Genomic DNA, 13,667 nt, shown 5'->3' on the forward strand with positions numbered 1-13,667 from the left:
GCACACTATGCACATATGTCAATTAGAGACTGACCAGTTTCAGTCTCAAACATCAATGGGAATATTCAAACAAACAGTACTAATTGAAAGCAAGAGTCAATTGAAGCTAGACCACCATGGAAAACCTGGAAACACTGGATGGTCGTTTCGTCCTATTATGGGACTCCTCAGCAGTGCGCATCCACGAACCCGCACTCGCGAGATTCGAACCCAGGACCTACAAGTCTCGAGCCAGAGCCCTTAACCGATAGACCACTGACAGTACTAATGTAATGAGAAGACGAAGATTATCAGAACTATGTGATATATTAGCGCAATACATTTCGAACAATCTGACCACACATATACTTGTTAAGAACATTTATATATAAAAATAAAAGGTCCCACTGCGTTTACCAATTTAAATGTGTATGTGTGGTCACACATACATAGGGAGGAGCAATCGCGATCTGCAAATTAGGGTGGGTGAACATGTACCAAAATGGTTGCAAAAACAAATAGATTCGAATGACGCAATAAGAGTAGAAGATAAACATCCATCATCCTCTATTGCCAAACATATAATCGAAACAGGTCATAAGATTGAATAGGAATAATATATTTTGATGTTGGTTTGTTCTCTGAACTGGATGGTTTGGTCGTGGAGCTTTCATCGTCCTTCTGAACGACATCATCAGCACAAACTTCTACCCGAAGTTTATTTTATACATTTTATTTTACAAATTCATTCATTCTTCTTGAATCATGTTGTCTATGCTTAGTGTTTTCTAGTTCTACTGGATACTGTTACTATTTTTTATTAGTCTAATGGTTTTCTTGATCATTTCTAACCCCCTATATTGATATGATATAGTAACTTGGTCAGATCTACATGTGTCCCAATTTTTTATAATGCTTATAGTTGTGTTTTTTTTTCTGAATTAATCGCTAAGATTGCTTCAAGTTTACACACCACTTATCTTATACTCACTAAAGTATTACTTACTTTAGACATTGTTAACATGATTAAATAACCTATTGACTATATATAGTTAACCTGAGAACCATGTTTGATTATATTCCTTTGAAAAAGTTCGGATCAGATTGGATTTACTTGAAATTCAATCGTTGAGAATTTACCAATATATTCTTTCTTCTTAATGTTTCATTAGTGAATTATCATCTTGTCTAGATTAAACATACTTATGTACGCCTGTTACCCCTCGTGGAGGAGCATAGGCCGCTCACCAGCAATCTCCATCCAACCCTGTCCTGGGCAATCCTTTCCATTTAACATTCATCCTTTTCATATCTGCTTCTATTTCCCGGAGTAATGTGTTCTACAATGAAAATTATTTAGAATATATATATATATATTATTCCAAACATCTTATCCATGTATATGCATATCTTTATTTAGTTACACACGTAAACATCAGTATACGGAGGCAGGCATCAAGTAAATATGCGCCACACATAGTCAGTCGACGTGTGTAAGGGCTGAAATACTGCCTGAACATCCAAACCGAAGCAGGTGGTTTTCTTTGAAAGCCACTTCTCGAGCCTTTAACCTAGATGTCTAACCTACAAAAAAGTGGAACAACGTTAGTAGATTCAGTCTCATAGTACCCGGTGATCAACGACAGATTGATATGCCATTTGTTTTATTAGCAGCCTGGAGCCCATGGGCACCAGCCATTTACGTTTCGTCCTCTCAGTTTCGTAAACGAGAAGGCAGTTATTAGGAATTTCCTGATAGTGGCTGCATACATGTTTCCATATGAGGGTGTTTCGAGAGAGAGAAAGGATTCTTTTCACTCTTGATCGTAGCAGAGCACTTAGGGGGGGGGCAAATTCATATTGTATTTAATTTTCATATTTATCTAAATCTGAACCTTTGATTTGCATCGAACGCATTGAATGTTTTGTGTATGCTATTTGTTTTTTTGTTTTATTTTTATTGATTACGATGCACGTTTTTTTTTATTAGAGTCCATCACTTCCTTTCAATCTACTCATCTTCTGTTATCCATCGTTTATGAGAATCAGTTTACCTAGACGTTTTTGGACTCTATTTCTAAATTGTAGTACGAAATCCTTGCTTTAACCGTAGAATAACTAAGGCTGTGTTCTCAGTTTAAACTAGACATTTACATTTGAAAGATAACACTCAGTTTTAATTAACATATACTTCGTTGTTTGGATCGTTCCATGGATATGTATGATTGCAATTGATCAGTTTCTTTTTAGTATATGTACACTCTATGCACGTACATCCAGCCAACGAGTCCCTAATCAGAAGTAACACGCTTTTTTGATTCTACTTTCCATTTCTGCTTCAAACTTTCAGGTGTGTTACATGTATAATGACTATATAGAAGCTTGCTCATATCTGATTGGCACATTCTTATTCCTAATGTTAACCATTGAATAGTTCTTCATTTAATAACCTTATCAATACTGAAATAGTATTTTATTCATGTATCAAAATGAAATCTATTATTCTCTTTAACCTAGTGATGAAATATTTGTGGTTAAACATTGATTCACATTCATTCTTTACTATCAAAAGGGGGTTTGTGGAGATTTCAGTAATTTTATAATTGAAATCATGAGTCAATTGAAGCTAGACCATCATGGAAAACCTAAAAGTACTGGACGGTCCTCTCGTTCTATTGTGGAACTCCTCAGCAGTGCGCATCCACAATCCCCCCTCGCAAGATTCGAATCCGGGACATATCAGTCTCGCGCGGGAGCGATTGACCACTGAGCCTGTATCCAACGGTGTTAATGTCTGTCTAACTTCAACCAATCCACGAAATTGAGCGACCGTCCATCATTGTCTTCAGTGAGTTGATATCTCTACAACAGACCTGGTTGAACTCCACTGGTCACTCACTGAAGACAATGATGGATAGTTGCTCAATTTCGTAGATTGGTTGAAGTTAGACATCAACACCGTTGGATGCCGGCTCACTGGTCTAGTGGTTAAGCGCGAGACTGACTGGGTCCTGGGTTCAAATCTTGCGAGGTAGGATCGTGGATGCGCATTCTTTACTAATCAAAATAATGAAACCCTCCTTATTTTTATTATTGTTTTCTTCGATTTTAGGTGAATTTCCTCAAGGATGTAATGCATTTAAAACAATTTCATCAAATATTTACATAGAAGAAAATGGATTAAAACCAGATTCTACAATCTTAGAAATTTCTTATACACAAGTAAATATATATATTGATTTATCATTTGGTAAATATAATGAAGTACTTATATAATGGTTGTAAATTTATACAATCTGTTATATACTACTGAAAAGGATTGCCTAGGATAGAGTTCTATGAACAACCCTGATGAACAGCCTATGTTCTTCTCCACGAGGGTTGAGAATGAATGATATGTCCATCTTTATCCGAGATAGTTTCTCTGATAGTTGGGTTCCTTATACCGGTTTCTTTAACAAGTCTGAACAGTTGTCTGCTGTTACCTATTGCTGCTGCCTTTTCCATCTCTTTTGCTTTCGCTACCCACCACTGTTCACGATCATTGTGTAGGCTTCTTATTAGCCTGCGCTTAAGCTGACTTCGCTCTTCGTCATGTTCAGAGCCAGATGGGATGAGTTTTCGAGCATCTATCAGTGTGGTAGATGCTGCTGAGATCCAGTGTTACTGCCCAACCTTACTAGCAGATATCACTGCTGTTTCCACAGCTTTCCGGATGTCATTCCATGCTGCCTCGGGGTGGGCACAACTTACATGGCTGCCTAACTGTTTTCCCAGTTGTTCCTGAAATATATTCTTAGTTTGCCTATCACTAAGTAGAACCCTAAGAAGTTTCCCTGAAGTGTCTTTCCAACGTCCAGTAAGACGCAGACAGATACGTGCTCGCACCAGAGCATGTCTCTTTCTTTTTTCTCTTTTCAAATTTATTTCACTGGATTATACTCCTTGAATAACATCTTCAAACCCTAATCTTTCACATTACTGCCTAAACTCTAACTACTTCTACCACTATGGGATTTGAATCGACAACTGCATCTCTGTGTTAATGTGGTATGGCAACTCGAACTGATGTACGTACGTACGAAGTTCTACGTTTTGACTGACTGACCACGAGGGTTAACAAGCGTAATTTAGTAAATAAGTCATATACTATATCAATAATGAAATGAATTTTCATTGTATTGTTTTCTTTTCTTCCAACAAAAAGCAAATGAGTAAGGTGAATAATCTACGTACATATTATTGTGTGTATGCATAAACTAAACCACAGCGACCAAGGTCTAGCGTATGCATACACGGAATAATATGTACGTAGATTATTCATTTGCATACGCCCCCAAATGCCCTGGTACGGTCGAGAATGGGTAGAGTCCTCTCTCACTCTCGAAATGCTCTCGCATGGCCACGCGTATATAGCCTCTGTCGCGAAAGTCCTACTCACTGCCTTCTCGTGACGAGCGTGTTGTTTACAAAATTGAGAGGACGAAAAGCGAATGTCCGGCGCTTTAACCGGGTTGGCGGATGTGGAGGATGTACCTAGGTGAATTGGAAAACACTGATTTCAAACAAATGGTGCACATGGGCTGACTCCAGTATTCTGAGGGAACAAATGGCATATGAATCAATCGTTGGTCACCGGCTACCACGGGACGGCATCTCCTCACGATGCTCCACTGCCTTGTTGGTTAGACCTTTACGTCGAAGGTTCAGGGTATGGCTCCTTAAGGAAACCACCTGCTTCGGTCTGGGCAGCCGGGCAGTATCATAGTCCTCACATAATTAAATGAGATTTGTGTGGCGCATATGTATCTGGTGTCCATTTTTACCAATATTTATGTGTTTAAATAAATTAATAAGTGTATGCATACTTCATTTAACATAAATTTATTCAATCCTTTTAATGTAATTTTTGTATGGTCGTTAATTTACACAAATTGTCATGTTCCGTAAATCCTCAAACTAGAACATTAGGAAGCATTACAGAAGTGGCTTTTTAACACAGAGAATGTTTTCTATTCGGTCATAGATACTTTCAAAACATTGCTTGCGTATGTTAAAACCGTCGACTGAGCTACAATAAGGTTAATCACAGTGTACTAGGTGCAGATGACAAATCAATTGATGGAGTGATGAATCTTTATCAATGGAGATGGTTAGAGCATTTATTATCTAAACCCAACTAACTACCGCTTTCGACGACTCAGCTGGTGTAGGAGTAGAAGTAGGTTGGAAGAAATATAGGAGCAGTTAAATCAAAACGTGACATCACTTTATCTTTGTTGAATTGAGCTGTATAGTTAAGTACAGAATACCTAGTTAGATCTTCTCGATTATCGTAACTAGTTGTTGGAGATGTTGAGTGAAATGTTTCAGAATCTGTTGTAATATCCTATGTGTATCTACTCTTTTCCATCGCTTAGACCCAGAGTTCCATGTTATTTTATACTTTAATACCGCTAATTTGGTCATCGCTGATAATAATTCTACATTAATATTTACCTTGCTAACTTCATCATACTTCACTCTTCTGATGTGGGAACTCTAGTCTGTTATATCGATTGACTTGAGTGCGTGCTTGCCCTTGTTTATATATTTTTGCTAAGTTCACTACTGCTCATGACTTTCTGACTCGGAAATCTATATAAATGATCATAATTACTTTTAATCCTTTAGATTTATCATTAACTCTATTAGACCAGCAAAATTCAATAACATTACACTCTATAATTTACTAGTCTCAATACCTGTACTTTACTAGTTTATTTATTTAAACAAACAAATATTGGTACAATCAGGTACCAGATACATATGCGCCACACAAATCTCATTCGATTTGTGTGAGGGTTGCCATACTGCACAGATGCCCAAACTGAAGCAGGTGGTTTTTTTAGGAGGTCAGATTTTAAGCCTTGGACCTAAAGATCTGATCCACAAGGCAGTGGGGCATCGTAAGGAGATGCAGTCCCATGGTAGCCAGTGACCGACGATTGATTCATACGCCATTTTTCCCTCAGGGTACTGGAGTCAGCCGATGTGCACCATTTGTTTGGAATTAGGGTTTTCCAACTCCCCTAGGTGGAATCTCCGTGTCCTCCAACCCGGTTAAAGCACCGGACATTCGCTTTTCGTTCTCTCGATTTTGTAAACAACACCCTCACCAAGAGAAGGCAGTGAGTAGGACTTCCCTGACAGAGGCTTTATACTCGTTGCCATATGAGAGCATTTGGAGAGGGAGAGCGGACTCTCCCCAGTCTCGGCCGTACGAGCGCATTTGGGGGCGTACTTTACTAGTACGTTCTCTCTACGAAGCTGAATAACAGATAAATAGTTAATTAGACGTAATTTCTTAGCTTTAAATAATATATGAGTGTCCTAATACAAGAATACATTAAAATGTTCACAGTCCACTATCTGTTGGGGATGTTAGATCCCCAGAACTCACCTGATAAATGCCTTAGCTTTGTAACTTTATTTCAAAATTTTGAATTCCATGTTTTCGGGCCAAAAGCGCTCGTTTTTACCTTCATATCTTATTTCATACTTGCGAGGATCTTAAACGTCATTGCTTCGTTGTATCTTTTAGTATGTTCTTTTGTAACGCTTCCCAAGGACAATTTTATGCTGTATATATACGTTTGATGTGCACCTGTTTTGATTGCTTGTGCTTCTGGCTGCTTGCGGAATATATTAATTACCCGTTCGGACTTCCACTTCTCTCTCTAGTTAATGGGGCTGGCACGCATCAGAATAGCTAGCTTATCGGTCTTTGGTCACAAGTCTTTGTTGCATTCACAGACTAGATGAACTCGTAATCGCTTCAAACATAGCACTATCGGATCTAGTACCTATCTTAAATATCTAGTTTAATTTGCTATCTGAGGTTATATCTCTCATTGATTGTTTTCTCATCTACTGTTATTTTAATTCAATTTGTAAAGGATTGTGTTATCCCTTTGCGGATACTTTCTACTGAATTCCGATTAGCCTTGGTTGCTATATATATACATCCTATGCGGATTCCCCTTCTATAACCATTATGTCGCATACGTTTGTACAATAGATGTGGTATTTATTTTACGTTGTTTTTTAATCTCTATTTTTCTTCAAGGAAGATTTATTGACAGATCTTAATGAAGCTGCATTGGCTTTAGAATCAGCTGGATTATTTGAGTGTATACGACCGGTTTATGATTTAATTTTACCAGTATATGAGTCTAAATGTCAATATAACAATTTAGCTCAAATCTATCATCATATTGGTCGAACTTATGAAGCAATAAATCGAGTTGAATCATATGGTCATCGATTACTTGCAGCATATTATCGTGTTACATTTCATGGTCAAGTGAGTTGTATTTTTTTATCCAATAAGTATCTCTATGTAAGTCTGCATCATTCTGTTGTATTTTTCATAACTTGGTAATCTCATTTCTCTCTATGGTGATGCAAGATAGCGTGACAAATTCAGCACGGATTCAAAAAGCTCGTTTGGCTTTTGCCAAATTACGTCACCTATGGCGAAGACGAGATATCCGTCTATCAATTAAGGGACGAGTATACTGCGCAGCTGTTCGCTCTGTTCTACTTTAAGGCTGTGAAACATGGCCATTAAGAGTAGAAGATACTCGTAGGTTACTAGTATTTGACCACAGATGCCTTAGAAATATTGCTCGCATCTTCTGGGATCACCAGGTAAGTAATAGTGAGGTTAGACGCAGGGTATTAGGGAATGATGGTAAATCAGTTGATGAGGTCATGAATCTTCATCGACTGAGATGGTTGGGCCACGTGTTACGTATGCCTGAACACCGATTACCACGACGCGCTATGCAGACTAGTATTGGCAATGGTTGGAAGACAGTTAGGGGTGGCCAAACCAAAACGTGGCATCAGTCCACAAAGTCACTAACTTCTAGTCTGAGCCATGTTGGCAGATGCAGACTATTTGGTTGGGGTCCGTGTGACTATCGTAATAAATGGTTGGAGACTCTGTGTGACATGGCTCAGAATCGATCACAATGGAGTAGGTGTATACACTCTTTATCTTCCCTTAAACCTTGAGATTAAAATTGCTTCATAACTTTCCTACTTCCTATACTATATCCTTATATACAACCTTTATTTTATATATTACCACCACTTAATTAACTATTTCTATGAATATGGTGTTCATCTTGTTGTGCTAACGAGATATGGCAACTTGTACCGATGCGTAAATGTGCCTGTTCCTACGTTGTAGCTGACTGACTGAATGACTGACAAATTCGGTCCACATCTTAGATTGTATATGCGTTGGCAAATGATTGTTTTTGGTTGACTAAAACATGAAATGCCTAGAAACGTGAGTGATATAAGTGTCCCACTGGTTGATATTCTATAAAACAGATATACGATGGAAAATATCTCATTCGTAACAAAATCCAATACAACTTTATCTTCTCAACTTCCACCGCTTTTGTTTTGCCGTAAACGTTCTTAAACCCCTGAGACAAAAGTCTAGTAATCTCTGAGATAGATATATCTCCTCCACGGATTAGTCGGTTCTAATGAGAGTAAGAAGTGAAGGTGTGCTCGTTAATCACTTTGCTTTTGTTAGAAGTGTTAGAGGTCATTGGTGTCGGGTTGAATGTTGAAACGGATAAGGAAATTCTTTTCTGTTTTTATCTATTTGGTTCATCTATGACGCATGCGAGATGTCCTAATGCTTATTACACGTGAGTGTACTGTTCAGAAATTGACTTATTATCTTGTTGGCTATGAAACATAATCTTTTATACAAGGAATTCCACAATAGCTGTAAGTACATGATTATATGTTCCGTCAAAGTTGATCAACTGATGAAACGTTCATCAACTTTTCCCTTGTTTTATGTCATCCTAATAGTAACTACTCAAATGTTTGTCCATGATAAATTATATTAACAATATATAAATTTTAAATTCACTTAGTATTGTTTGTTTGAAAGTTCCCATCGATGTGTTAGGACTGCAATTAGTCAGTCTCTAATTGGCATTGTGCATACTGTGCGAACTGCCTCGATATAGCCTAAATTCACCAGCATGGTAAACAAAGATGGATAGTGGATAGCAGTGGAATCCAGTTTGTCGCGCGTTTCGTCCTATTTGTGACTCGTCAGATGGATGTACCTGCATCTCAGAGTCAATGTTCACTCTGGGACTCGAACCCAGTGCCTTTCGCTTCAGACGCCATCGCGTTATCCACTCGACCACTGAACATCAACTCTGAGATGCAGGTACATCCATCTGACGAGTCCCAAATAGCAAGAAACGCGCGTCAAATTGGATTCCACTGCTAGCCACTATCCATCTTTGCTTACGATATAAATTTTAGTAAAGATATACTATTTCTCATTGTTTGTTATCAAGGATTGTAATCGATCAGTCTTTTTTTATCATATATACATCTGAAGCGAATTAATTGCCTTGATGTAAAGTTTTATTGAAATTGTTTAGGACTTAAATACATCCAGTTGAAGAACCCTAAATTGGACGAAACTCACGTTCTGTATTTCACTGCTAGACACATATCAAATACACCAAAACAGACAAATATATTTCCGAAGGGGTTTTGTGGAGATTTCAGTATTTTAATAGTTGAAATCATGAGGTTCTCCATCGTGGTCTAGCTTCAATTGACCCATGATTTCAAGTATGAAAATACTGAAATCTCCAGAAAACCCCTTCTGATCTATAATCATATACTCACTAGTGACTGACTTCCAAAGATATTTCCTGGAGTTCTAGTGGGAATTAGTGACCAGTGGAGTTCAACCACGTCTGTTGTAGAGATATCAACTCACTGAAAACAATTAGTGAACGGTTGCTCAGATTTTGTGGATTGGTTGAAGTTAGATATTAACACCGTTGGATGCCGGATAGCTTAGTGATCTATCGGTTAAGTGCTCTAACGCGAGACTGGTAGGTCCTGGGTTCGAATCTAGCTCGCGAGGCGGGATCGTGGATGCGCACTACTGAGGAGTCCCATAATATGACGAGTTGGCCGTCCAATGCTTCCAGGTTTTCCATTGTGGTCTAGCTTCAATTGACTCATGATTTCAACTATGAAAATATATTTCCATTTATTTGCTGTACATTAACCTGACTTTTAGTAAGCATTATGTAATAGAGTATTTCTGCATTGTATAGTTATTTGAATCAATGGCTGGTAAATCATTTATTTATCGTTCAAATCCATGTCAAAAATTAAATGAAAAATGTGATGAATTACTGCAATTATATCGTCATAAATATGGTGAACAATCAGTAGAATTATTAACGGATAATTTTATTAACCGATCAATATTAGATCCAATGAAAGCTTATGTTCAGGTATGTTGTATTTCAGTAATGTGAGTGAACGACACTTTGTTTTGTCCTCTCTCTTTGTTTCCCATACAGATCCCCATTCTTCTTTGATCTGATTATGTTCTAGAGAGAGGGAGAGAGAGCGTTTCATGTTAATCTGTCATAGTCAAGTTACAGTCTGACTCATATATACTTACCCCTGTTACCCTTAATGGAACATAGGCCGCCGACCAGCATTCTCCAACCCATTCTGTCCTGGGCCTTCCTTTCTAGTTCTATCCAATTGTTGTTCATTCTTCTCATTTCTGTCTCTATTTCTCGGCGTAATGTGTTCTTTGGTCTTCCTCTCCTCCTTTGGCCTTTACCGTTCCATGTGAGGGCTTGTCTTGTAACGCAGTTCGGTGCTTTCCTCAATATGTGTCCTATCCACTTCCAGTGCTTCTTTCTGATTTCTTCCTCCGCTGGATTCTGATTTGCTCTCTGTTACATTGGGTTGTTGCTGATAGTGTCTGGCCATCGGATCCGAAGTATCTTGCGTAGACAACTGTTAATAAACATCTGTAACATCTGGATGATGGCTTTCGTAGTTGTCCAAGTTTCTGATCCGTACAGTAGAACTGTCTTGACATTTGTATTGAAAATTCTGATCTTGATGTTGGTTGACGGACAATTGTTTTGAGTTCCAGATGTTCTTTAGTTGTAAATATGCTGCTCTTGCTTCGCCGATCCGCGTCTTCACATCTGCATCAGATCCACCGTGTTCATCGATGATGCTGACCAGATATGTAAAGGTTTCCACATCCTCCAAAGCTTCTCCATCAAGTGTAATTCGACTGGTGCATGTTGTACTGTATTGGAGAGTCTTGCTTTTCCCTTTGTTTATATTCAGACCTACTGCTTCTGAGGCTGCTGCTACAATGGTTGCCTTCTCCTGCATTTGTTGTTGTGTGTGTGATAGAAGAGCCAGGTCATCTGCGAACTCTAAATCGTCCAGCTGCATTGTACCTGTCCACTGTATCCCTAACTTCCCTCCACCAGATGTTGACGTCTTCATGATCCAGTTTTGAATACAGATTTTCAAATTATTTTCACTCCACATAACTGTCTCTTATCCTAGGTGAAGTAATTGAAACCTGAAAATGCTTTCAATAGATTTCTGTTATCTCACTGGATTACTAAAGATGATTGATTTTCGTTTCGTTTTTGTTGATGTATTGCATAAGAGTTAACTATTTTTATTTCTAACTCAATCATAGCTTATCTATTCAGGAAAATGTTCACAGTGAAAAATGGCTCCACGGAAACAACCTTGTCTGTGTACTCCATCTTTCAGTCTTGATGTCATCAATCAGATGTACAGAAAACATTACTATAGCTTTAGAAGTGTTTTCACGAGACTTGTAAATTAACACATTTCATAATACATGAATTCTTTATATCCTTCAATATGACTATTCCCTTTTCTTTATTTTCATCTATTAGATTACTTATGTTGAACCATATAAAGAAATAAAAGATTCTGATAAAAAACCATTAAGATCTTATGAAAAACATCATGATGTACGACAATTTATGTTTGAATCACCATTTCTAAGACAACCAAGTAAGAAATTTGCATATCTTCTTGATTGTTTGTGTTGGTTTATTTGTTTGTTCTACGTGTAGTAACTCCCCCAAGTTAAACTTTGTAAATTTCTATGTATGTAGGTTAAGATCTATCTAACTAGGAAGTAACAAACAGACAATCGAATGTATTTTATATAGTTAAAATCATGAGTCAATTGAAGCTAGACCACCATGAAAAACATTGGGAGCACAGGACGACCGTTTCGTCCTATTATGGGACTCCTCAGAAGTGCGCATCGAACCCAAGACCTACCTGTCTCGCGCCAGAGCACTTAACCGATAGACCACTGAGCCGGCATCCAACGGTGTTAATGTCTAACATCCAACGGTGTTAATGTCTAACATCAACCAATCCACCAAATTGTGCGACCAACTTCCATTTTACTGAAGTAGATACCTGTCTCCACCTGACATGGATTAGCTCCATTGGTCACGACTTCTCACTAGAACTCCAGGAATTACCTCATGGAGCCAGTCACTAGTGAGCATATGATCATTATCCGAAGGGGATTTCGTGGAGATTTTAGTACAACATTACAGAATATCTCACTAAAATATGAGAACTATATGGTGAACACTTAATTTGCAAACTATCAATCAATTATCTCAATCTTGACTGTTTCTTCTGCAAATATCCGTCCATAGTCTCCGATTATAATTGTTCATGCATTTTCGTACCAATTGCGTGCCATTCCCGTTCTCTCCTTATCAATCTTCTACTGAAATGCATTCAATGCCCGACCATCACCATATACTACTTATGTGGTTATCAGTAACCCACACGACATCATAATCATGTTCATTGTGTTATATCATTACAACAGCAAAAATACCTTATTTTCCTGGACAATTATGTGTATATGGATTGAGTGTTTGTGTAGGACAAATTATTTTCCTATCCATTCTTTGGTTTTCCATACTTGGTTGCGAATCGTTTATCAGGAGTGATGTGATTCCAGTTTGTGTATACCATATCGGTTGAGTATCCAATCTAGTAATAGTGTATTGATCCATATTCACTTGAATTATAAACATGTAATTAAATTTGTGATCATATCGTGAACTGTTATGTCAGGCTGATAAAATCTGTTGTGTGACCTTTTTCTGACCTTTTTATGCTTAATTGTAACTCTATTGTTGACTGTAATGTGTACTAGGAAGTTTACCATGTTTGCCTATATTACTCTTTATCTATTTTCATATATATACTCTTGGGCTGTCTATCTGTACACTCATTTATCCTTGTAGGTAAGTTTGACCTTGTTGAATTCACGTCTCTTATCATCTGTCTGCATCGACGAATATGTAAAATATGTGTATCTACAGCACTCTTGTATCGAACTTATTTCCCGGTATTCACTAATATGATTAAGTCGGTGAATATATACGAAGTTAAGATGGATACTAGAGTGCTGTTGATACCCATATTTTACATATTCGTCGATGCAGACAGATGATAAGAGACGTGAATTCAACAAGGTCAAACTTACCTACAAGGATAAATGAGTGTACAGATAGACAGCCCAAGAGTATATATATGAAAATAGATAAAGAGTAATATAGGCAAACATGGTAAACTTCCTAGTACACATTACAGTCAACAATAGAGTTACAATTAAGCATAAAAAGGTCAGAAAAAGGTCACACAACAGATTTTATCAGCCTGACATAACAGTTCACGATATGATCACAAATTTAATTACAGAATTCCACCACATTGGTCTCGACGATATCGAT

The 13,667-nt window shown here is 37.7% G+C and overlaps 1 protein-coding gene across 1 annotated transcript in view; it reads left to right on the forward strand.

The window, feature by feature from the left end:
• Smp_176770 (dock-9, putative) overlaps positions 1 to 13,667 on the forward strand; it is a gene marked incomplete at its 5' end in the record, with an annotated part of 121,428 nt that overhangs the window by 96,771 nt on the left and 10,990 nt on the right. The window contains 4 exons of the mRNA XM_018791786.1: positions 3,092 to 3,201; positions 7,088 to 7,324; positions 10,146 to 10,328; positions 11,787 to 11,907. Of these exons, the coding sequence (XP_018645106.1) occupies positions 3,092 to 3,201; positions 7,088 to 7,324; positions 10,146 to 10,328; positions 11,787 to 11,907 (651 nt within the window). The remainder of the gene's footprint in view (positions 1 to 3,091; positions 3,202 to 7,087; positions 7,325 to 10,145; positions 10,329 to 11,786; positions 11,908 to 13,667) is intronic.

This window comes from Schistosoma mansoni, assembly GCF_000237925.1.
Source record: "Schistosoma mansoni, WGS project CABG00000000 data, chromosome 1 unplaced supercontig 0076, strain Puerto Rico, whole genome shotgun sequence".
In the NCBI taxonomy this organism is placed as follows: Eukaryota; Metazoa; Platyhelminthes; class Trematoda; order Strigeidida; family Schistosomatidae; genus Schistosoma; species Schistosoma mansoni.